Source organism: Castanea sativa, chromosome 6 (assembly GCF_040712315.1).
Source record: "Castanea sativa cultivar Marrone di Chiusa Pesio chromosome 6, ASM4071231v1".
NCBI lineage: Eukaryota > Viridiplantae > Streptophyta > Magnoliopsida > Fagales > Fagaceae > Castanea > Castanea sativa.
The window spans coordinates 52,774,740-52,801,344 of record NC_134018.1 but is presented as its reverse complement, the minus strand read 5'-3'; the positions used below and the strand labels follow the sequence as shown (position 1 = coordinate 52,801,344).

Genomic DNA, 26,605 nt, shown 5'->3' with positions numbered 1-26,605 from the left:
GGTCAACCAATTGATAATAATACAATGGAATATGACATAAATAAAACAACGCACATGACAGATGACACATGAGGGTCCAATGTAGTATTATACTAGGAGGATTGAACCCCAATGGAAATTCTCAGCAGCCACTGATAGGCAACTTGAAGTACAGCTGAGTACCAAAACTTCTTACCAAGTTGAAGAAAGTAAAAGAGACCATCAGCGTGTTTCTTGAACCTTTGGTTGTTAAGTATTTATATGGCAGACTCCAGCGCATTGGGATTGCAGCGACCAATTATTGGAGAAAGTCAAGGACATTGTGGGGGTAGAGTCCAGAAGTTTGAGTTTTTTTTTTTTTTTTTTGGTAAACATAAGTTTAGGTGAGGGGAGGTTATTCCATACCAGAACCAGGGTAAACTGCAGAGCTCAGAAAAGACTTACATTGGACTTATAGATTGTCCATCAAAGAAGACTGTTGGCAACGGGACTCGAACCTAAACCTTTTGGATGGAACGTTCAAGCTTTACCAACTGAACAAACCTCCGATGGTGAAGTTTGAGTATTTCTTTTTAGTTATTTCAGACCACGGTAAATGATGCTCATTTCTCTCATATTTATAGTATGATCTATTCATAGTATTTCTTCTTACTTTGTTTACGTGTCATGAATATTGATGTTAACATAAATATTCTTAGATATTCCGAGAGTATCTAAGAATCTTGATCTTCCACATTATTAACATGTCATGAATATTGTATTATTTCTGACTCCCATCTTCGCAAGGTTAAAAATGATTAAAGCCCAAAAATTAGTGAACTCTTCCAAACATTTAAAATAGTGCATGCTTAAAATAAATAAATAAAACTTGATTTGGTAGATGAAGAGAAGTGTCCAAAATTTACAATTAAAAATCTTACAAACTAATAAATTGTAATTTGATTTTAATAAGATTCTGTGAACCCTATTGGTAATTTTCCAACCTATGAATAGATGACCAAAATCAAACACACATAAGATCATCAGCTCCATATTGCAAAATTGATCTTAAAAGCATCTCTTGTAGATTAGGCATCTCCTTTTCTAACCATTTTGACTATCATTTTCTTTACCGTGGCATCTCCAACCAATGAGGTTAGTCACTTTGGATAAATTTCTACAGTAACTCTCAAAGCTCAACACATTTTATCATTTTTTTTTTCTTAAAGAGATAGAGTTAAGAAGAATATGAGTAAAGGAATAGAGAATAAAAAAAAATATTTAAATAAAATAGAGATTAAAAAAAATAAAGTGTAATGAAAATTTGACCAAAATAAAATGGAAGAATGATTTTTTTTTTTTTTAATTTTATAAATGACATTTTGATTAACTAAAACAGGACGCATATTTCCTCTATCAAACATGCCAAAATTCAGAAGCCACCTAAAGTGCCTTGTACTGTTAAGTCTCTTCTTTTTTTTTTTTTTCTTTTTTTTTTTTTTGAGAAAACTGTACTGTTAAGTCTCTAACTGCAATTCAAGCCCACCCAAAAAAAAAAAAAAAAAAAGAAAAAAAAAAAAAAGCCTAAGTACAAAGAGATTTCCTGACTCACATTTTGCTGACAAGTGTCATGTGCTGGGCCTTATGCTAATATCTCTTCTTACTTCCTCTGCCTCTCTTTTTCTCTTCTTCTCTCCCTCCATTCCATTCAATACCTTCAACCAGAGTCTCTCACTATTACAAAAACTCTTTCTTTCTTATCTTAAACGGAGCTTGTTTTCTCTGACCCTCTGAGTCTCTCTCTCTCTTTCTTTCTTTCTTTTTGGTTTCTTCTCTGAAACTTTCATTCTCTCACACTTTCTCTCTGAAAACTCTCTGTCTCTCTCAGCTGCCATGGCAGTGGCAGAGCTATCACCTTCTTTCACAAAAACCCATCTTCACTCATCCCAGCTCTCCTCCTTATCCACCCGTCTCGCCAATTTTCGTCGCTGTGCTTTTAGACCACTCCCTCGAGCTCGAAACTCCCTCACTATCTCTTGCTCTGTTGCACCAAAGTAAGCTTCTTTTCAACCCCCTCTATTCTTTCTCTGATATTGTAGTTTCTTTATAGTCTTATGGGTCATTTTTATAATAAAAAAAAATTATTTGTTCTTTTTGTAATTCTCAGTCAAGTTCAAGCTCCAGTAGCAGTGCAAAATGAGGGCCCCAAGACCAAGACCGAGTGCTTTGGTGTGTTCTGTCTCACTTATGATCTCAAGGCTGTAAGTTCTTTCAAATTTTGTGTCTTTTTATGTTAATCCAATGACTCATCGTGAAATTCTATCTAACAAGAAACATAAAACGAGTCCAATGGGGCAATTTTTATTCTGCAAATGCATTCCTCATGACTAGATTGTTTCCAACTTTGGTGGTTGTTGAAATTAGTTGGGTTTTATCAATGTTCGTATGGTTAGTTACATTTTAGCAACTCTATATGCCCAATTCTCCATGGTCTATAACTATTAGTGGACATGCAGTAATTTGATTTTTATTCCAGAACTATAAATATCTTTTATTTTAAGTGAGAGGTGCGAAACATGCTTGCAAAAATCAAGTTTACTATTTAACTCCCCAAAAAAAAAAAAAGTTACTATTTTTATTATGTAACATTTAAATCATGGTAATCAATAATGCTAATATAATTACTGTGGAACGGTGAAAGAAGAAACGAATGTTACTGGCTTGGATTTTTTAACACAATGCATATGAATTGTTGCTCAAGGCAAGTGCGGAGAGCATTATCTTGATTTTGTATATACATATTATAAAATTTTCTATTGAGTACTGAATCCCTTTGATTGTGGCACTTGATCTGACAATGAGAAATAATGGGATACAGATTATGTATGGACATGGGGTACACCATTTTCGAATCTAGTAACATCTTGATTGTTTGTTTGTGTGTGTGGTTGGGGGTGTTAGAAGATGCAAATCCATATCCTTGAGATCTTTTTAGCTGTTTTGATGCAGTAATGGCTCATCAGTAGATCTTTTCTTCCATTGTTTAATCCAAAATGACTACAGCTAACAAATCTTTTTAATATGTGGCCCCAGGAAGAAGAGACAAAAACCTGGAAGAAATTAATTAATATTGCTGTCTCAGGTGCTGCAGGGATGATTTCAAATCATCTACTTTTCAAAGTAAGGAATTCTTAGATCCAAAGGTCGGAGTATGCTGTTTTTGGGTGGTTTTTTTTTTTTTTAATTTAAATTTTCCTGGACTCTATTGCATTTGAGTTGATATTGACCTGTAGGTCACCCTGATTGTTCACAGGATACATAGAAGTCTAGCTTACAGTTTGACCCAATAATCATATCAACATTAGCATGTTCCCATAAAAGTAGGAACTCTGTTGTAGGTATTGTCTCACTCAGTAGGAAGAAATGAATTGAGTTCAGTTGCCTTCGACTGACTGTCCAATATATTATTAACCAGCTTCAGAACTCTTATTGGTGCCCTTGGAAAAAATCATATAAATCAAATCACTCACTTCATTTTCCACTGCATTGAGTCACAAGAAAGAATACTTAGCTGAGGGTGGGGGGAAAGAGGAGTCATAACAGAATGAATAACATTATGACCTAGTCCTAACAAATGTTGTTTGTTTCAGACATGTAATCTGATTTTGTTTGTTCTGCCAGCTTGCATCTGGTGAGGTTTTCGGTCCAGATCAACCTATTGCATTGAAACTATTGGGATCTGAAAGGTCATTCCAAGCTCTTGAAGGTTTGTTTCTCAAGTCAACATACTCTGATAAGACTATTAGTTGCACCACTCAGTAAGCAGTGTTTTGTTCCACCTAAGCAATACAAATAAGTTATAACTGAGGGGAAAAAACTTTACACATATTTCAGACAATTACCTTTATTCTTAGAACATGGGTTGCTGTGAAACCAATGATGATTGATTGAGGTACTAGACAAGAAAATTCCTTCCATTTAGATTGCAGCACTATGACTGCACTGCCTGTTATTAACATTGAAATTATCTGTTTCAAGTGAATTCTAATAACGTATGCTTTCATAAGGGAAAAACGAAATATCTAGTTCATTCTTGAAACAGAATGGACAATCAATATTGAAAGTCAATGATATTCTGAATTTAAGGCCCATAAGACTCTAAAAATAAAAATAAAAATAAAAGAACAGTGCAGCTGAGTTGTACCAAGTTGGCATTGAAGACTGTTAGCTGCCTTAGCAGGGGTACTGCATCCATTTTGCAGAAAGGAAGTTTGTGATACATCTGCAGCAATGAATGTTTGTCCTTCCAATTTGGCTAGTACTACAGCTAGAAAATCAAGAAAAAGAACCTGTTATGGAAGTCATTTGCAAATTAGTTTTCAAAAAAAAAAAAGTTTGCTTTTCCCTGTTAAGGATTTTAACTTCCAAAAATTCAAGCTTTGTTATCTTGACCAAATACAATTCATTTACCATAAATTCTCCAATGTTAAGAATCTCAAAGGAAAAAATAAAAAAAGAAACTTTTAACCTTTCTAGTTGTTTTATGCTTATTGGTATGACCATATGTCTTCAAATTTACTATCATCTAAGAATAAGTTCTTTAAAATGATGATTGATGTATCTCCATAATGATGACTAAATTCAAGCAGGTGTCGCTATGGAATTGGAGGATTCCTTGTTTCCTTTGTTGAGGGAGGTAAGTATAAGTATTGATCCATATGAAGTTTTTCAAGATGTAGAGTGGGCCCTACTAATAGGAGCAAAGCCTCGAGGGCCTGGAATGGAACGAGCTGGTTTACTGGACATAAATGGGCAGATTTTTGCTGAGCAGGTACCACTATTTGGTGTGATTTATGATATTTGTTTAGCAACAATGGGCTATACTGAATTGATTCTTATATTTCCTTTTTATTTTATTATTATAGGGAAAGGCTCTCAATGCTGTTGCATCCCGTAATGTCAAAGTGATAGTTGTGGGCAACCCCTGCAATACTAAGTAAGAGGGGCACTATTTTAGTGGTTGATGTACAATTGAAGTGTTCCATACTGTGCCTGTAACTGCCTTGTGTTTCTTTTTTATGCAGTGCATTAATTTGTTTGAAAAATGCTCCAAATATACCTGCGAAAAATTTTCATGCTTTGACTCGGTTAGATGAGAATAGGGCAAAATGTCAGGTAAAGTTAGCTAATGATTACTGGTATTGATTAGCAGTTGTCATGACCAAAAGGAATTATTATTCTAAATAATGGCTATGATTTATGCAGTTGGCCCTCAAAGCAGGTGTCTTCTATGACAAAGTGTCAAATATGACCATCTGGGGAAACCACTCTACCACTCAGGTTATTAAGAGGTTCTGTTATAAGACATGAAAAATTTCCCCACTCCTCTTCTAAAGAAACTTTATATGTAACTTTACCAGGTTCCAGACTTTTTAAATGCTAGAATCAATGGATTTCCTGTGAAAGAGGTTATAAGGGATCAAAAGTGGTTAGAGGAGGAGTTCACAGAAAAGGTCCAGAAGGTAAGATTTTCAGAACGCTAATATATATATATATAGTCCGGTAAAATCAAATGTGTGGGTTTCACTTTCAGATGCTAAAGGCAAGTTTTGATTTGCAGAGAGGTGGTGTGTTGATTAAAAAATGGGGAAGATCCTCAGCTGCATCAACTTCTGTGTCAATTGTTGATGCAATACGGTCCTTAATTACTCCAACCCCTGAGGGTGATTGGTTTTCATCAGGAGTAAGTCTTTGTTTGTTAAAATGCATGCATACAGATATATGCTGTCAGTTTCTTGAGAACCAATTAGAAATCCCAAGTAACCATAAGGTCAGAGATCCACTATCTTCATCCAAACTAATGGTGGGAGTAAATAATTTGGCACAACCCATATGATGAAAATTACAGAAGTGACTACCAGAAATTATTCAGTTAGTCTCAGGAGTTCTCTATGTTCTAAATTTTCTTCCTATCCTTTACTATTTGTCCAAAACAATAATATCTTTAGTATCAAAGACATACTGGTTTTTGAAGCGAATCAGTTAATTGAATCCCACTTGCTAGAAGATTCCTATTAGGTAGCATTACTTGTCTGTACAACCATACAATTACAAACATGGTACAACCTAGCATAAAAGATTATAAACATGATTTTTTGATATTATTTGAGTCACTTCAGTTGCAGACAAGTTAAAATACTGGCTTTAATTCTCCAGTCTCATTGTTGCAATGCCATTGTAGGTTTACACCACTGGAAATCCTTATGGAATTGCAGAGGATATTGTTTTCAGTATGCCATGCAGATCAAAAGTAAGTTTAGCTCAGAGTTTTCTTTTGATAATATTTAATTGACTTTTCCCTAAAAATGTATTCCCATTCTCCAGGGAGATGGTGATTATGAGTTTGTCAAGGATGTAGTATTTGATGACTACCTTCTCGAGCGAATCACTAGGGTGAGCTATCTTTTCATCTACTAAGGGAATGTCAGGACTTATCATGAAAAGAAGAAAATCCCCATTCTTTTTAATGGAAGTTGATGGAAACTTTAATGATATCCTAATTGTGATACCTTTGATAATGTGAATTGGATTGAAGGTGTGTTATATAGGCGTGTTCCAAGTCTACCTTTTTTTCTTTTTTTCTAACACCATTATTTTGCAGACTGAAGCTGAACTGCTAGCTGAGAAGAGATGCGTGGCACACCTTATAGGGGAGGTAGATATTCTGATATTGTAATATTTTCTAACTATTGATTGATGCATCAGTATATGAGTCATCTTCACATGTTTTGTTTTTTAATTTATTTTTTCAGGGCATCGCTTTCTGTGATCTACCTGAGGATACAATGCTTCCTGGAGAGATGTAACACTCATCATCAGACTGCTCTTTTATCTGAAGAATTCATGCGACAGCTAGCTACCACAATGAGCTGTGAGGAGGGTTGACAGATATATGGAAAATTAAAATTATACTATTATTTAATGTAGAATGTTTTCAAAAATAATTTCTCATTTAGTAGCGCAGAGTCAATGTTATTTGCCCAAAAAAGAAAAGGAAAAACAAATTAAGTCACTGTTGAGCCATTTGTTGAATTTTGAAATCATGTCCTTTGTGGTAAGCATGGGGCTTTCACGTTAAATGCATATTCCTTGCTTTGCTCGGGTGAGCGGTTCGCAGCTAAACCATCTACGTACTTTTTTTTTTTTTTTTGAGAAACAAACCATCTATGTACTTGTGTTGTAATTTTGTTGAAGTGCTTTAATAAGCTAATCTTGTATTCTTTGGGTGCTGTATATCATTCTTCTTCAAGCTCTGTTGCCGATACTGTAACACGATAGTACTTCATGATAAGCAGAGAGAAGGTTTCTCAAGGTAATAACTACTATAATCTGATTAAAACATGGGGACATTACCCATAGAAAAACTGTGCAATACCATATCAAATCAAAAGCATAGTTCAGTTCAAGTCACAATATGGATATGGTTCACCCCAATGCAAAAAATCTGTGGCTCAATAAGTCAATCATGTGGCAAGGGCGTCTCTTGAGAACTTTTCTTCTAGGCCAGTTTCTCACTGCCGTGTATGACGGAAAACTACTACACTAAAACCCTCTGGCTATTCCATCATTCACAAGACATCCTCAATATTACAGTTCATAAAAGTAAACGAATCTGGTCATAGCCTGCACGCTTGACTACAACATATAAATCATCCCTTTGAAATGTTATTTTCACCGGCTCCCTCAGCAGTCAAACTTAACAGCCAAAGCTCAAAAGTCAAAACCCAACTAAAACACCTGCTCAAAGCAATCAGGCTCAAATTTTACATTGCAATAAGAAAGTATAGACTAGAGACATAACAAGCAAATCCACGTAATGGCCCAAGATGTAAAGAAAATTAAAGACTGGATCACAATAAATATATGGTATAATGTTGCAATTAATGTTTACAGTACAAACCCTATCAATGAAAGTGTATGTTTCAGGCAAATTTTAAGATTAAACATCTTTTTTAACCCTTGAATATGCATCATATCACTAATTAATTGCTCACACTATTAAGAGAAAATCCTAAAACCTTTCTTGCTAACATATACTTTAAGCCTCGCTTTTTAGAACCATTGCAACATCAAAAGAGAGGGTGGCAACAACTATCAATAAAATTATTTAAGGCATGAAATAACCCATTATCAGTTTAGTAGTCAGTAAAATAACACAATATGCAACTATAGAATGTAAACAGTGTAAGAATTACAATGAAATCACAAGAGGTATAAAGCACAAAGTATCAGTTTGGCAGTCAGTACGAACTAAAAAACAGAGCTGCATCTCCGTGACGTCCTAGTCAGTATATAGAGTATAAAATTTTAACCATGAACCAACCCAAGAATATTCAAGATGGGATATTCTGTATGGTTTCACATAGGCAACTTTCTCACTAATTCAGCATTACTTGATGCAGATGTAGCTTCCAATCTTGAAGCTCACAGAGAGTAGTAGGACCCAAAAGAACAAAAAGAAGCACCAGCACCGTGAAACTACAGACGATCCCTTGCCAGTGAGTGAGCCAGCCAATGGCACAGAATTGGCAGAACTCATGTCAGCTTGTGGCAGCACAAATGACAAGAGGAGACCGACATCATCATTCTTGCCAAGTGACCAGTCCATCCCATTGCCAGTTAAAGTCATGTTTCTTATTCTGATCATACCAGCAGTGACATGAACCGAGCTGGAGGATTGTGCAGCAGAGTGTAACCTAAGAGCTGCATGATCTTTTGCAGGGAACTCTGCAGCAAATGCAGGAGGAGCAGGGATGCTTCCCAACATATGACTGGCCCGTTTGACGAATGGATGCTTATCATCTGCACCATAGATCAGGCACACAAGAATAAGAAAAATCAAAAGAAGAAGGAAAGACAAGACCAGACCCACATACAAGTCTCAAGGGATTATATGGCTGCTTCAAACTTTTACCACTCTTCACATATTTATGTACATAGAAACACCCAAAAGTACATGACTGGAAGAGCTGAGAGATTTTGTCATATTAAGATAAATCTTACCCGATTCATATATTGTGGCCTCAGGCTTATGCTTTGAAGATGAGGCATCATTGTTGCCTTGTGCCTCTGGAAGATGTAGAGTTTCGTTGAAGACTTGGTCAGTTCCTCCATTCTCATGCTGTTAGAGTAGTTAAGTTAATTAAATGCTGCAATGACAAAATCCCAACATACAGGTACGAGCTAGTGTATTTTAAAAAATTAATCCTTTACCTTCTGGGGTGCCTGGTCAAAAACAGAGTTATCAGTCCCCATGATTTCAGAGGGATCAAATGTTAAATGTTGTGAGTTGTCATCATCCGCATCAAAGAATGTTAGGTACTCATCAAGCATGTCAAAACCTTCAGGATCTGCCTCCACAGGATTCGAAAGATCATTAGCTTCAAGATATAGTCCATCACCCATTGGAGCATTATCAGCAGCATCCATGTAGAATTCATCGAGCGAGTAATTGACTTCAGCAGGATTCACATTATTGCTTGATTCAACAAATCCTCCAAGTGAGAAATTGACTTCAGCAGGATTCACATTATTGCTTGATTCAACATAATATTCATCTTTGACTGGATTTGTACCCATCTCATATTGTTCTGGTATGTTTAAAAATTGGTCAAACTGTGGCTCGAAGGTTTCACCAGTGCCTATGATAGGCTTTTGATCATCTTCAATGAACTCCCCAGAATGCTCAGCATGGTTGCTCGTTTCCCCATAATAGAAGTTCAATGGGGGAGGATATTCAGATGGAATATTTATCTCAAGATTCTGGAAAAGGGAAACATGTTTACAAAATTTAAGAATTCAGAAATGACTGTGTGGGTGTTTTTTTTGGGGGGGGGGGGGTGTTTGTAGCAAGGAGGTGCAAGAAACAAGACCATGTATACTAAATAAGACAAATTGAGAGCACCCAATCTGCCACAACTAATCAATACATTTTAAAGACTTCTTCAAATTTATGGTGGATGCACATCATTAACAGTGTACCCACCTTCATATTGAAGTCATACTAAGCAATCTAAAGGTTGCAGCTTATGGAGGAGGGGGACATTAATATAATCAACAAATTCACATATAAGGCCAAAATAATGAATCCAACTGCTCTACCTTGATTACAATCAGTTTCCCAAGTGTAGATAGATCTCTTGAACCATCTATAAATTTTCCTTTGGCTATATAGTAAATGCATCAGCATTTTTGTTCAAGAAGTCATAGATTCTGGATTGAAATCAACACCAAAAAAAAAAAAAAACATACCCAGGCTACTGCTTCTGCAGGGTTTGGGGTGCAACAAAGCAAAAATTACAGTAAATGAAGGAGCTTCTGAAAAGCTTTCCCAATATTTTGAACTTAAATATAATGGAAAGCTTATACATACATCTAAACCTTAACTAATCTAATTTCTCTAGTTTTTGCTACTAATACAGAACTCATCATATTAAAACCTCCTTTTTCAAATAATGGGCACCATCCAAATTTGTCCTTACAGCTTTCCCTAAAGGGCCTAAACACTTTTAAGGGATTTCCATCAAAATTTAAGCTTTCTTATTTTGGTCCCCAAAAGAATCTCATTTCACATGCCTAAGAAATAGCGTCAAATCTTATCATCCAGCACATTCAAAAATAGCAACAAAATAAACAGTTCCATCAATCACATAACACTGCATTACAACTCAGTTATTCAATTGCAAAAATTTCACAAACCTGGTCAAGGTCATTCGTTTCAACAAAAGCATCATCACCAACCATCACTTCTTCAGCTGCAGCCGCAGCCGCTTCACCGGGCATGAAAGCCTCCACATCATCATCTTCCCATTCCTCCTCAACAAACGGAGCGCCATACTGCTCCCCATTCTTCGGCCCTGTCCCACTCTTCTGGAAAATCCTACACAGCACAAACGCATCCTTCACCCAAACCCACCCACAAAACGACATCAAATTTTCTTGATAGATTCGATAGAGAATTTCATCCTAGGGCATCCGCTCCATGATGATTGCTCTTTATCATCAGGCCAAGACACCGTATAGTTTTCATTGTGGGTGGGTTTAAACCCCAGATCTCTTATTCACCGACAAGAGACTCTACCAGTTGAGCCAACTGGAACCCACATAAAGAAAAAGACAAAATCAATTCCAATACCACCATAACAAAACATTTCCAACAAAAAAAAAAACACAAAATTTAAAAAGAGAAACGATAATCAAAAACAAGAATCTTACAAGAACAAGTCCAGATTTTTCCATATCCTCGTCGATGAGGCGGTACTCGTGCATAACCCAATTGGACCTAGCTCCACGAGGAGCGCGACCATTGTGGTAAACAAGGGTCTTCTTCATCCCAACAGTGCGAGAATTTTGACGAACAGGACGGTCCTTCCCAGTGGTTTTCCAATACCCTTTTTCAGTAGCTCGATTCGTCCTCGAACTATTCCCATACTTCTTGTCCAAAGCACTGAAGAAATACCACTCCAAATCCCTGCTCTTCAGCTTCGACTTGCCTATAAAATAAATTTACCCAAAACAAGAAAAATCAACAACAAAGATTCAATCTTTAACCCACACATCAAAAAGAAAGAGAGAGAGAGATAGATGGGTTTACTAGGGAGGTCCCATGGTTCAGACTTGTAGATATCGACGACGGAAATTGGGTCGAATTTGAAGGGCTTGTTTAACACCTTGCGCTTCAGGTAGTACCGAACGAGTTCTTCATCGGTTGGGTGGAATCGGAATCCGGGAGCGAGTGAGGTTGCTGAGTCGTCACGGCCCATTAATTAATTCAAATCAATTCGAGCTAATTAGGGTTTTAGAATTGGGGATTTGAAAAAAGAGAAAGAGAGTAAGAAAATAATTGAGGTTAGGGTTTTGGTTGATTTTCAGAGTTTTTCAGTCAGAGTCTAAAGGTTGAAAGCTGAAGATAGTAGCAGGCGATGAGATCGAGAGCAATGCCATTGAGCTCAGAGAGAGAGAGAGAGAGAGAGAGAGAGAAATGCAAATGCAAATGCAAAAGAACAATGAGTCTAACACACAAAACGATAAATAGTGATACTTCGTCAGGAAGAAATTTGGGTTTTGGTTTGGTTAGAGCCACGGATTTGTCCACGTGGCAGTATTTGTGAGTAGGTAGCACGTTCGACCTAGAATTGTTGGGTGTCGGTGTACTGTTGTTATTCTAGAATGTGCCATTGAGGGGGGGGAGGGTGACGTAATCACATCCGTCAAAGTTAGATTGATAGTATTAAATATCCCAATTCTGAGTAGCCTTAATTTACAAGCGAAAATGACAACCTTTGGTTGAAATTCACATCCGTTAAGCAATAAGATTACTATTGGGATTTTAATAAGTGTTTTTTATTTTTGGGTTATTATTAAATTTTTTAGAGTTTTTCAAAATCTGGAAACTGTCTCGGCCACATAAAAATATAAATACTTTCACACACAGTTTTAAAAAAAATTGAAAACTGTTGTTTAAAATATACATATCAAACGGTCATCACTTTCCCTATATTTTGGAATAAATTATGATAATATAATGATGATGTCATATCAATTTTCATGTGATTATTATAAATTCTTTTTTATTTTTTTATTATTCAAATTCAACTAACCTATAGAATATAAAGTCATTTAATTTTAAATACTTTTGATATATAAACAATCTCGTGGATTTGTAATTTAATCAAATTCAAATTACATATAATTTTTTTTTTTTTTGGTTGATATTATAGAACTCAATTGCTTTTTATTGATTTTTTGTTTTTGTTTTTGTTCTACGATTTATTGAATGAGTAATATGATAAATCTATTGTTAGATTATATTATCTAGAGATGCTGTTACAAATGAATGAATGATTATTAATAATATAATATTAATTAAAAGTTATATATCTCAAATGAATAGATAGTTTAAATTTTATACATACATACATATATATATATATATATGTATCACGGTTTTCAAAAATTTATATATATCATGAAGAAACATATAGGAATATAATATACATTGACTTTCCTCTCAAATATATATACGACTCTGTTATTTAGCTTCAAATGACTTTTCTAATTGTTAAAACCGTGTGTGAGGCATATAAATATGAACAATAATTTTTTTTTTTTTTTGTTAGAATCAAATATATGAAAAATTAAGCAATAAAATCTAGGATCCTAAAAACTATTTTGGGTTCAAATGGAAAATTGAGATGCATTGTTTATGGCGCAGTCAAAGCTAGAAATGTGTACCACTGGATTGATCGTCTGGATCTTCAATTATGGAACTCACCAAATAAGGAAAAAGGAAGATGAGGTTGTAAACAATTTCTAGGACCTTTCCTTCTTCTATTTTTTTTATTTTTATTTTATTAAGGCGACTTGATGCACTTTTTGGCTGGAACAGAACAGACGACTTTCTCTCTCTAGGTGGGTTTGGACTTTTACTATAGAGTTTAGACTTTAGACCATAAATCTCTTACTCGAGGAGTCATCTATTACTAGCCACCAGCCAACTACCCCACATGATCTTTTAAATCAAAGTAGAGTGGAGTCATTGGTGTATGTAAAGTATTGTTTTCCTAAGTTTGCAGTGTCATAAAGAATTCGTGTTAGCCTACGTTGTTGCAGCTGATGATAGTGAGTAACATGAAGAAGGCACGCAAGCAAGATAAGAACCTCAAAATTTCAGAACACGCAACAGTTGTCATTGCCAAGACTTGAGTGAGTTGCATACTTACACGTACACAACTAAATTCGCTCGATTGAGACTTGCTTATCACATGATCTTCGCACTACATGTAGTTTGTAGGAGATGAACCCATCACTATCAACAAAGATTCAGAAGTTATGACGTCTTCTAGTCCAGTTGTACCATCTCTTTAAGTTTCAGCTAATCCATCATTCATAAATATCCTTGAAAAAAGAAAAACGGCAGTGCATCACCATCAAACTTGTCATGGGGTCGTGGGGGCAATGCCATTGACCCAATTCTTTTCTGTGAGCCTCGGTTGCAGGCTTGGGTTCTTAATAAATAAGAAAATTTCTAATTGTTTTACTACGACTGTGTAAGTCTTAAATTTTGAACCAAGAAGTCTACATTACCTATTTTTCAGAACAGAGGCTTCGATAGCCAATACAACATTACAGTTTGACATTCTTACAAACAAATGTTCGAACAACAGTAAAAAGTTCCTGACCCTAGAAAAGAATACATGATCCCAGATCAACTGATGTGAGAGGGAAAAGCCCAGCAAGGGCTGCAAAACTCACATAACAAACGCCTACCAGTTATTTGACATCTCGGACACTCCTCTTCAAGTCCTCATTTTCCTTGTTCAGAAGATCAATTCGGGATTGAAGAATGTTTAACATGGTTTGGGCACTCATCAGTTCAAACTTCAATGTCTCCCTCTCTACTGAAATTTTATGTATCTCATTTTGCAGATCTTGTATGAATTTCAAGCAGCTAGGAGGCACGGACGAATCAAGATTAGCAATATCAAATGGAGGAGAAACCGAAAGACTATCTTTGGGTTCAATAGATTCTAATAGAGAATATTCCACAAGTGCAGAAAGGAAATTCCTTGTTGTTGCTGGGGCGGTGGTGGTGGTTGTCAATGGTGTTGCTGCGGTGGTGGTTGTAGATGAGCAATGATCCTGACTTGTCCTAGTTGAAGTCTCTAAACCATTTGAATGGTTAGAGTTCGATTCATTATGACGCCTTCTTTTATACCTTAATAGTGGGCTGGGTCTTGGATTAGCCAAGCATGGTGAAAGATAATCATCCATTCTCTCACTCTTGCAGACGACCAGAGCATTTTGATTCTCTCTTGGTACTTCACTAACACTAAGAGGAGCCTCATTAATGGACTGAGTATCCTGAAACAACCAACATTGGAAAGTAAAAAATACTTTTTGGATATATTGAGGCTGGAAATACTAAGTATAGGAGCTACATCATACACAACTAATGGCATAATAGATATAAACATACCCACAAATCGGAAGAGCACAACCAATATCTATCGTGGAATAAACAAATTAAGTCTTCAAATGTTTTTATTTGTTAGGTATAGGGGGAGAGGGGCAGGTGGGGTTCAAACCGCAAGTGCCCTGGCACCACAAGAGGGGCTCAAACCACTTGGGCATCTCTTGAACCCCACAAGTACTTCACATGTTGACAAAACACATCCTGCCATTTCAACCATAGTTATTTACTCATTTAACCATAGATCATATCAAGTATTGACTTTATAATCATCACTCTTGGACCTCTAACACTGTGTGACCATAATTGTTAGAAATGGGGGTGGTGTGTATCATATCAGAGAATGTGAATCAAATCACTTGTAAAGAATTTCAAATTGTTCGGGGGTATAAAAATGCTCATAAATTGTATGATTAGTAAGTTTATTTTCCAAATCTATTCAAGTTAGGCGTATATCTTATTGAACAATAATTTCTGTTTCGTTTTTCATTATGATTTATTTTTTCTTCTTCATATTTGGGGTTTGATGGAGACTTTAGATTAGACCATTTGTTTTTAGTTTGTGATTGTTAGAATTTAATTGGATGACTTTCCCCCTTATATATATCAGTTTGAAGGCAATTTATAACTCTATTCTATTTTGGCAAGATTATGAGAGACAACTATTTGCATTACATACCATGTGTTGTCAAGTTTGGTGTGATGTATTTTAATATGGTGTGAATTATCTACTTGATGCATTATAACTTGAAGATATGATCATTTTGAAGATTTTGTAAATATATCTTAATTAAATTTTTTAGTTGAATTTCTAAAATATTATTGTATAAATGATGATAAAATTGGTCATATATTGATTATGTCTCAAGCTTGTAATTCAAGTCTTTTTATAGATGTATATCTTATGTCTATAATATTATTGTTCATGTATTTTACAATACATGACACAAAAACTTGTATATCGATTCAAGATAAGATTCACTTTTTGACAACAATATGCATAACCATGATTTAATATGGAGAAAACACATTCCAACTCTCTATAACCACAAATGGAAGAGTCAAAACTGACTATCAAATATAAAAACCTAGTGGTATAGACCTAGCCTGTCCAATTTCTCACCATACTGCAATTCCTCCATACATTACAAGGTATTTTGTCCCCCAGGAGGGTGCGAGGATAAAGAAGGATACGGGTAGTATGCAAATGAGATCATTTAAAAAATATATTGAGAGGGAACAAAATCTCAATGCCTAAAGTTAAGGTCAACAGAAAACCTAAGAAAGAGGTCAAAGAATGGACCAACACCCAGCTGAACAACACTTTAAGAAAGTTAAACTTTATTGCCTCCAAGGAATTCTCTCTTCAAAAGCCCTCTTATTTCTTTCCATCCAGATATACTTAAGTGTTCATTTGGCAAAGATTATTTTTGTCAACTTATTTTACTATTCAACTTATTTTTGCTATTATTCAAAGGTCCCACTGCACTTTTTGATACTATTCATGGGTCTCACTCTACTATTTCAGCTAACTTTTACTTTTATCTACAGTACTTTCAGCAAAATGTTTTCAGTTTCAGCAAAATAAGCGGATTCCAAACAGACCCTAAATAAGGCATGATGGAGCAACTCTTTATGCTACACCCTCAAGAAGTCAAGAACTGATCTGAGCATAATCTGATGCACTCCAAAGAGTGAAAAAGGCAGAGACCATAACTCACAGGTGAATGAAAAATGAAGTGATGCACAGTTTCACCATCCTTCTTGCACATATAACACCAACTAAGAACATAATTCTTAGATTACATTTATGTAAATTATCTGCAGTCCACACAAAGTAAGAATATGGAGGGAATTCTAAATGCCAAATATTATTACATGGGAACTGATTCTTCAACAAACCACACGGTTGAAAATAGAAACTCCTACCATCTTATCTACCACTCTTGTTCAATTTTCAATTTAGTGTCTTCCCCCACTCCACATACCTTGGCAGCATAAAGCATTTCAAGAATAGCATCAACAGATTCATCCTCCCAATCTTGAACTGCTCGAAAAAACTCAAACCCTTACGCAAAACCCCATCCATCCAACCCTTGCAATCAGCTACTTTAACCTCTTTGTTCTTGTTATAGAAAATAAATCTGAAAATAGATCTTCCATTTGTAAATCAGAACCCACAAATCCAGCCAAAAAAAGGGTCCTGCTTCCATCATGCACATAAATATGTGAAATCAGAACACCACATGTCATTCCAAAAAGGGTCCTCTCCCATCCTTCGACCTCACATATCACTTCAACTAAATGCAATCTTCTGGAGATAAGAAGGAAACACAATCCTCTCCCAAAATTATCAGATGTGTGCAACACATCTTCGAGTGATAACTTATGTTCCAAGTAGCAACTAACACCAATTACACCTTATTACTACTTACAATAAACTAACGAAAAAGCACCTTTGGGATTATCCTTTATATATATATATATATATATATACACACACAAAATACATAACCTTAGGGACTAGCATCAATCTAATACAAAGAATCCAAAATTGAACCAATTTACGTATTAGATGTAAACATGCTTCACTAAAAGTGCACACCTCCAACAAAAAAAATTATATTTAATAAAGTCAGCTCTCCATTTATCTAGTTTCAAGACAACATCTAAGAAAAATTTATGCATGCCAAAGTTATCACATCTGAAATAGACCATTTGCCCAACAAAGTAGGCAAAAGGCCCAACCACTCAGCTGGTTCATATCATTACATGCACCATTTAATAGGTAGATTTTATAACTGATGACACAAGTCTCACTTGAACACCTAGCTAGTGTGAGTTGGCTTGCTTTCACTTCCATGCTTTAACGGGGTAAAAAAAACTGAGAATTTCACAAACCAGAAAGCACATGATACGAGTAATAAAAATCAAATTTAACTGAGGACAATGCTTCTTCATTTATAGTTTTACCTTGTTAAATATTCAAAGATGACCTTTTGTCTTTGAACCATACTTTCTTATATATTCTGTTACCATTACTACAATAATAAAAAGTTCACCTCGTGCTTCAAAAAATTTTCCAAATGGGTTAACCATTTACCAGCCTGGCAGCCTCCAAACTGGTTGACATTCAATCCAAGTACATGCACAATGCCAAGAAACCTCAGAGAAAAATCCCAGGCTCAAAAATCAGCTCAAGCAAGAACAAGCTTCCAAACCTCTAATCAAACTGTTAACTCCAGATTAGCAAAATGAGCTCACAAATGGCTCGCAAGCTTTAGAAACTTGGGCCAAAATTTGTTATTCTTTTTGTTATTAAAGAAAGTTTTTGAGCCCACACAAAGACAAGCATTGATACATAAAACACTTGGGGGCATAGGTGCTCATAAAGGAAAGGCCTCATTTACCTCCAACTTTGCGATGTGGAATTCCCAGCCAGCCTTCTCCCATATCAACAATCCCACATCAGAAGTGATGCCAATTACATTTTTTTGCTAATAAATGTATTGCATGCCCACTGTCTTTCATCCATGAAGTCTAAATGTCTCGAATAATGGACAAGGAGAAGCCTTTATAAGTTGGCCAAAAACTTTGTAACGTCTCCTATAAGAGCTGGGCTAGCGAGCCAACAAGCCAAGCATCTTACTGCCTAGAGCTTGCTCCATTTACGAATGAGCCTTAAAATGTGTTCAAGTTTAGCACATTCACCACAATGAACAAGCCAAGCTGAGCTTTGACCAAGCTACTCATGCATCTCAGAGCTCGCACAATTCCCCCATCACCTATGTGAAGGCAACTATTAAAAATTTGTCAGATAAAGCCATGTTCAACCTATCAGAACCCAACTTGTTCAAAAGATTCAACTTCTTTCCAACTCCCACCGATTGTTCCTCTTCAATAGGCCTTTCAAACTACCCAAAATATAATGCTCTATATCATCAAACTCAAAGAGATCCAACTCGAGAGATCACACTCACTTCCCAAAAAACCTCTTGAAAAACTCAGCTCTAATTCCAACTTCTCTCAAAACCTTCCTTAAGAATTTTACAACTAGCCATTATGCAAACTTGCCATGCAATTAGAAATTTCAGGCTCTGTCACTCTTTAGCAAGAAAAACTTCTCTACTTTGCTTCCAACTGATTTCCAACTGAAACCAATCAACCAAAATCCCTTCCTTTCCTCTCCAACAAATCTACTAGCCTCCGGATGTTTCCTTATTCACATTCTAATTTTCACTTGGAGCTTTTAACTACTTTTCATATATAAATCTCAATACACCTTCCTTATATTGGAAGAGACTCTGCCACCTTTCAACCGAATCCATGAAAACATCAACCCCAGCCCACATATTCTCAAGACAAATTTTTTTCCAATTCCTATTATACCCATGAACCTAGCAATAGGGAAGTAAGATCATAGATAGGTATTGGAGTATAGAGGTTAAATCTATTTAATAAACTATTACACCTTATAGACCTATGTGCTATCGGGGGGGTTTTGTGTGTGTGTGTGTGTGTGTGTGTGTGTGTGTGTGTGTTCAGACTAGAGTATGAAAACATAATTGAATTACACACACTTATATACATGTACGTATACACGTATGTGCACATGTGTGTGAAGTATTGAGGAAAGATTCTTAATTCAATTTATCATTTGCACTTGATAACATTTAATTGGATACTTCCTCTCATCTTTTTTTTTTTTTTTAATCAATAAGTTTTGGCCCAAGGGGAGGGGAAGGGGAGATTTGAACAAGAGACCACTTCATGAGGCGTGATCCTAGCTGATTATGCTACTGCCTAGGGTGATATCTTCTTTTCACATAAGATTGTAAAAGGCTTTACTAAAAATTGCTATATAATATTGAGTACTTTAAGACTCAACTTTTATTACAAAAAAATAAATGAGAATTGGACACCTATGGTGTCTCTATAAAGTACTTATCTCATTCTACAAGATAATTTGTTTTCTTGAAATTCCAATCTCGTAAATATTTGAATTTAAGATACCTAAATTTTCTCTTCTTTTGTTTCCATTTTTCTTTTCTTTTGTTTTCTTTTTTATAAGATTTCTCTTCTTTTGTTTTTCACGGACAGGGTGCTCATAAGGTTTAGGTGGCCAAAGCACAAAAAACTGATTTTTATTTATACTCTACATTTATCCCTCAATGTTTTTGCAACTATAACATGGCGTAATTCAGCATCTATAATTCAACACTTCAATGAAGGACCGCTAATAAGTATAAGTACTCTTTCAAGTTTTCCTACTTATTTCTTTTCTCTTTCCTATTCTAGTGGAGATGGCCAATCGGATTGAGAATTACAAAGAAACTTTTTATAGAGAGGGATTGGAGAGGAATCTAAATTCCATCCGGTTAATTGGGCTCAAATTTGTGAACCGCTGCAAAATGGGGGGTTGGGTGTCAAAAATTTGAGAAGATTTAATCAAGTGTTGTCAGGAACTAGTTGTGGAGATATGAGACCGAGAGAGAACTACTTTGGAGGAGTATCATAGAAGTGAAGTACGGGAGTGATGGTGCTAGTGTCCTAAAGGTGTGTCAGGTCCTTATTGTGTTGGTCTTTGGAAATCCATAAGACGAGAGTGGTTGACCTTTTCCCAGTTTGATGTGGGTGATGATGCTAGGGTGAAGTTTTGGCATGATTTATGGTGTGGTGCTAGTCCACTTAAAGAGGCCTTCCCAGAATTATATAAAATTAGTCGTGATAAGGAGTCTTCAATAGGGAAGGTTATGCAAGTGTCTAATGAGATCACTCGCTGGGATGTTCAATTCACTAGATCATTCCAGGATTGGGAGTTGGAGTCTCAGGCTGCTTTTATGGACTTAATCTATTCTAAGCCAGTGAGGACTGAGGGGTGAGGGGCTTGATAAACTTAGTTGGAGGCCAGCCAAGAGTCAGGGTTTTGAGGGGCGTGGGCCCATTCCTTATATTCATCTAATGGCATGTCATTTCCTTGGAAGTTGGTGGCACTTGAAGGTTTCTCCTAGGGTAGCAATCTTTGCATGTACTACTCCCTTAGGGAAGATTTTGTCTACAGATACTGTATGGAAGAGAGGTATTATTGCCGTAGATTGTTGCGGTGTTTGTTTGGTCTTCAATGGGTTATGCAACAAAGGGTTCTCGATTTGTTAACAACATGGCAAGGTTCTTTTGGTATACATCAAAATATAGCTTTTTGGGGGGTTGTGTTGCATTGATTTATGTGTGTCCTTGGCGGGAACAGAATGCTAGAAGCTTTGAGGGATGTGAACGGCCTATTTTTGAGATTAAATCTTTTTTCTTTCATACTTTGCTAGATTGGAGTGTTACTTTTCAATATGTTCCTTGTTTTCCTTTTTTAGATATGCTTGAGCATTGTAATTTCAGAGATTGATTGCACTGCTCCCTAAGTTGAGTACACCACCGATGTACATGGGTTGTTTAATTCAATAAAATTTTACTTATCAAAAAAAATAAAATAAAATAAAATAATCAAAATTAGAAAAATAACCAACCTGCTCAAAATTATTCCCTTCAATAAACGAATCCTGACGATTCTCAACACATTCAACATAACCATTCTCAACATATTCGTAATGGCCATTCTCTTTAGCACATACAACATTGCCAGCATCTTCATCACATTCATCATGACCAGCCTCTTCAGCATATGCATCATAGCCAGCCTCTACATCACATGGATTGTGGACGGCTACCACTTCCTTCCCAGCCTGTTCCCCCAGAAACAAAACCGGTGCACTGTCATCCCATTCCTCCTCAATAAAAGGAGCATATCGGTGGCTATTCGGTGGTCCAATATTATTCTTATGAAATACCCTACACAGCACATATGAATCCTTCTCCACACAAACAAAAACCCAAAACATAAAGGTTAATAAAATAATAGTAACCATTCAATTCCAATTCGGCAAAACATAATAAAAAAGCTTTTTAGTTGCTGAGAAAAATGTAGGAAATGAACAACCTTGAACTTCTAAATTGAGATTCACACTTGGGGGGACCCAAATTGACTAACTCCTCCAGCTCACTAACATCAACTAAAAATCCCAAATGTGGTGAGTCTTTCATTCAGTCAAACCAGAAGTGCACAATCCATAAGTTCCAAAGTTCACATTTCAACTCATTTGATAAACTTTCTCAGCAACTAAATGCAAAACTGCATAAAACCATTAACTTGCCACAGCCCTCACCTGCATAGTAGCCCCAGCCCGAGCTTTCTCCAATTCTTCATCTACAAGCCTGTACTCATGCATCACCCAATTGGTCCTCGTTCCATCCGGGGCTCGGCCACTATGAAAAACCAAAGTTTTCTTGAGCCCAGCCGTCCTAGACTCATGATGAACCGGCCTGTCATTCCCAGTGGCTTTCCAGTACCCTTTGTTTGTAGCCCTGTTCATTCTCGCCCCATTGCCATACTTCTTGTCCAATGCACTAAAAAAGTACCACTCTTGGTCCCTCGTCTTCAATCCCGACTTATCTAAACACCCAATTCATTTTTTTTAAAAAAATTTAATTAAACAAACAAACAGGCAAATCAGAACCCACTAAATAAGAACAAACATATTATAGACTTATAGCCCCCCCCATCAAAAAATACATAAAACAACAATTATACTACGATAAATCAAAAATAAAAAATAAAAATTACCCACCACAAAGTGATCAACACCCACATCAGAAAAACACGTGATCAATTCAAAAACACTAATAAAACACATGAACAGGAAGTTTTATAAAAACATAAAAGACATAACCTTAAACGAAACAAAAACAAAGACGCAACAGAGATATAACCTGCGAGGTCCCAAGGCTCGCTCTTGTAGATGTCGACCTCGGAAATAGCATTGATTCGAAAGGGTTTGCCGCAAACCTTGCGTTTAAGGTAGTATATGACAAGCTCTTCGTCCGTGGGGTGGAACCTGAACCCAGGTGCCAACGCTGTGGGTGGCGGTGCTGGCAGCGACGGCGTTTCACGACGCATACTGTTTGAGATTTTTTTTTTTTTTTTTTTTTTGGTTGCTAGGGTTTTGTTTGGAAGGAGGAAGGATATAGGTAGAGAAGATGAGGGTTGGCTTTGAGTGACGCTTAAGGAACGAACGGTGGGTACCTTCAATTGCAAGGCAATGGTATTTTTGAATTTTCCTGTGTGTAATTTGCCTTTCTAAAAACCCTTTTTTTTTTTTTTAGTTTCTTCTGCTGTGTTTTTATTAATTTTGTGGATATATTTTATGTGGTTAAATTGGGAACTTAATTTGTAATTGTAATACTGCTTAAAATGGAAGAAAACGCATTAAATTTGGTTAGAGATATATGGTATGAGAGTTATGTGGTGCTTAAAAAAAAAAAACAACAACAACAACAACAACACAAAATAAAACAAATGTGAGTGTGGGTTTTTGAAAATCATTATTTTGTATTGTACTAATTGTAAGTAAAAAAAAAAATATTGATGATAAATGAGTTTTAAAATATTACTAATAAAAGTTTTAATGCTATTGTAAAATTATTTAAGAGTTATGGTTTGAGACCTCTCTGTCGGGATTATTATTTAGGAATTTTAAAGATTTTGTCTAATTCTCATATTTTGGTCATAAATAAGTTAAAGGATATAGATATCGTTAAAGTTCACTTATGTCAAAATGAGGTTTAAGGGATCTGGATACCAATAAAGTTCACTTTTGTCAAAATGTAGTTTAAAGGATTTGAATACCGTTAAAATTCACTCATATAGAAATGTGGATTATGTTTTAAAAAGTGATTAAACTTAAGGCAATATATTAAATGCAAACATAATAACTCAGCCTTATCAAGAGCTATCAAAGTCTCTCCACCACATTCAATTGGTCATCATAAACAACAAAAATAGAGGTTTATACAAAACAATGATCAGCTTCACGATAAACATGATCAACAATCGTGTTAGGAAAATTCCTTAAAAAGCTTTTGATATGAATAAGTAAAAGCTTCACTACTTAGTTGGTGCAAAGGTTATTTTTCGCAAGAAGAACAACAATCTCTGCATCAAGTTCGATCTTTAATGTCAATATAAGTCCATCATTGAGTGCCTAAGCTCGATCATCACACTCGCTCTAGCCAATTGATCTAGCAAATCCTTTTAGCCAATTCCTTTCAATATTTTTGAGGAGTCTTCCTCCCTCTACATTGCCTAGATTTCCAAACGAAGATTCATCCGTGTTAACCTTAGTTTAGTTTTATGAAGGTTCCAATTAATAGGTATATTGATTACTTTTAAAAAGATAGGTATTGATATTCATTTAACTTATGAAAGGTAACTTTTGATGAGACAATAATAACCCTGGTTTATTTACCTTTTGTCTACCTATGATATAACTATTTTCTACAAACTCGAGCAAAACAACGCACGATATTGATATTATGAAAACACATATGCTTTTTAAAAATTTTAACATTTTGATATATTTTGGATTTTGAGAATTAATTTAAATTTGTTTGTTTGATTTATATTTTAAGACTTAGCATTGATGAAAATTGAATACTAAACATAGTGCATTAATTGTATCATTTATTGAATAATGGGTTTAAGTAGTTAATTGAAATCCCTTTTTTTCCTCATTGGGATTGACCAACCTAATTCTATAGGGTGGCTTAGATTGGTTATTAAAGTTACATGGGTTGGAAAACCCAACGAGGTTGAGTTAGAGCTAGGTATGTTTTAAGGGAAATGCTACCAAATACCTTTAGGGTAATGGTTAATAATCCATTTTTTTTTAAAAAAATTTATGAGAAAAAAAAAACAATTAATGTTTTGACAACTTTTTCCATTTTCCACAAAAGTGGTGTCAAAATTTTACTAAAATGGATTATTAACCACTGCCCTAAGAGCACCCGTTAGCATGATCCATGTTTTAATCCAACATATTTCATTGTTAAGAAATTTAGGTTGCTCGATGCAGGATCCTTGTAGTAGGCTAGACCAACATTTAATTGAGAGGTACCCAAAGGCAACTAGTTCATCTTTGATGTATGTGTTGGGTAAATATGGAAAAATTAATGTCTATTTTAGACTAAAAACCTATATTTTTTCCTATTTTAGTTAGTCGTTTTCAAAATACCTACATTTGATTATCTATTTTATACTTTTTGTTTTTAGAATGATCTATTTTATACTTTATTTCATTAAAGTATCAGTTTTCTTAATGTTTTTTTTAATTGTTTCTTTATATCTTTCTCTCTCTTCACATACAAGCATTATATACTTTCTTCCTTCACCAACAAGAAACACAAATAAATAAATAAATAAATAAAATTGCATAAGCTACAATGACTAGTGTATTTACACAAACATTGTATCAAAATCTCATTTTGCATAATCGGTTCATATGCTAGTAAGGGTAATTTTGGACTTCTTTGACTATATTTTGGACTTTATGCTATTTTACAGGGAAAAAAAATGTTGAATTAATAGTTTGCAAAAAAATTTGAAAGTGAATGAAACATCTTCTCATATTTAAAGTGTAATAACTTTTTCTTTTAAAAATCTCATAACTGTGTTTTTATTTTTTATTTTGGTAATAAAATAATAATTTCTCTCTCATAAATTCTCTATTTGTTACGTGAGTAGGGTTTGGCGAATATCAAATAATTGGTACAAGTTTAAATATACTTTACTATTTTATGACTTTATCAACTAAAATTAGTTTTTTTTTTTTTTTGAGGAAAACTAAAATTAGTTAGCATCCATATATGTTATACACTTGTACTCAATTTTTGTGTGACAATGACATTTCCTTTATTTCTACCCAAACAAAAAAAGAAAAAAAACCCTTTATTGAAAAAATAGCAATTATGAGACAAACCTACCTATAAATTCTTATTAGGAAAGTAACTTAGGATAATAAATGACTGTGATACCCCAGGTGGAAAATCCATCTCTTCCAGTCAAGCAGCCAACTCAGTGCCAGTGTCATTTTCTCAAAAAGCAAAATTAACAACTTTGTTATTATTAGGGACCCTTTTTTTTATATATATAGCTAAAATTAATGATACTTTATATTTAAGTCACAACTGGCTTCAGCAAATTGGGAAAGAAAGTGTAAAATAAGCTGTGGCACTCACAACTCACAACTCACAACTCACAACACTTTCAAGACAATGAAAGGCACCACACGTGTCCGTGGGCGACTGAATCTTTGAGATCCGAATCTATGTTCGTCTGTATAACTTGTGGACAGTGCACATTCCAGAAAAGCATACACAGGAAAAAGTTTTGGCATGAGAGTGAGGTTTTGCCGTAAGTTCGATCACTTTGGTTCGCGCACTTAGAAAAGCACTCACTGTTTTTTTCTTGTATTTGCTGGAATTTATATGTGGATACCATAAATCAAAGGAATAAACAAAACCTTTCCATCAAAGACTTGAAAGACTTTACCCGTAAGCCAAGTAATTGCTCGTGGGACCTCCAGAATTATGAATTAGCTTATTCTAAAATAAATATAAATAAATAAATCTCAGCCTAGATATTTTATCCGAATTGGAAGTTTAATCCGATTTAGGAATTAGTGGATTGCTGATTCAATCAGTAGGTCACCGATTAAATTGCACAAATATAAA

At 35.2% G+C, this 26,605-nt stretch overlaps 3 protein-coding genes across 3 annotated transcripts; 1 reads left to right on the top strand and 2 right to left on the bottom strand.

Moving 5' to 3' along the window:
- The first annotated feature begins 1,575 nt into the window (after positions 1–1,575).
- On the top strand, positions 1,576–7,251 carry LOC142640521 (malate dehydrogenase [NADP], chloroplastic). Its single transcript, XM_075814654.1, has 14 exons — positions 1,576–2,012; positions 2,126–2,219; positions 3,052–3,138; positions 3,640–3,724; positions 4,608–4,789; positions 4,884–4,954; positions 5,043–5,133; positions 5,224–5,298; positions 5,379–5,480; positions 5,579–5,701; positions 6,200–6,268; positions 6,343–6,411; positions 6,620–6,673; positions 6,771–7,251. Exons 1-14 carry the CDS (start codon positions 1,852–1,854, stop codon positions 6,822–6,824), a joined length of 1,317 nt encoding a protein of 438 aa, XP_075670769.1. The 5' UTR covers positions 1,576–1,851; the 3' UTR covers positions 6,825–7,251.
- Positions 7,252–8,100: 849 nt separating this feature from the next.
- On the bottom strand, positions 8,101–12,056 carry LOC142640520 (NAC domain-containing protein 53). Its single transcript, XM_075814653.1, has 6 exons — positions 11,612–12,056; positions 11,233–11,510; positions 10,717–10,917; positions 9,232–9,780; positions 9,022–9,139; positions 8,101–8,820 (listed from the first exon to the last, which is right to left on the bottom strand). The coding sequence occupies exons 1-6, from the start codon at positions 11,778–11,780 to the stop codon at positions 8,408–8,410; spliced, it is 1,728 nt and encodes a 575-aa protein (XP_075670768.1). The 5' UTR covers positions 11,781–12,056; the 3' UTR covers positions 8,101–8,407.
- A 2,022-nt stretch (positions 12,057–14,078) lies between these two features.
- LOC142640344 (NAC domain containing protein 50) lies at positions 14,079–23,221 on the bottom strand. Its single transcript, XM_075814401.1, has 4 exons — positions 22,808–23,221; positions 22,204–22,490; positions 21,508–21,849; positions 14,079–14,880 (listed from the first exon to the last, which is right to left on the bottom strand). Exons 1-4 carry the CDS (start codon positions 22,992–22,994, stop codon positions 14,290–14,292), a joined length of 1,407 nt encoding a protein of 468 aa, XP_075670516.1. The 5' UTR covers positions 22,995–23,221; the 3' UTR covers positions 14,079–14,289.
- Positions 23,222–26,605: the final 3,384 nt, after the last annotated feature.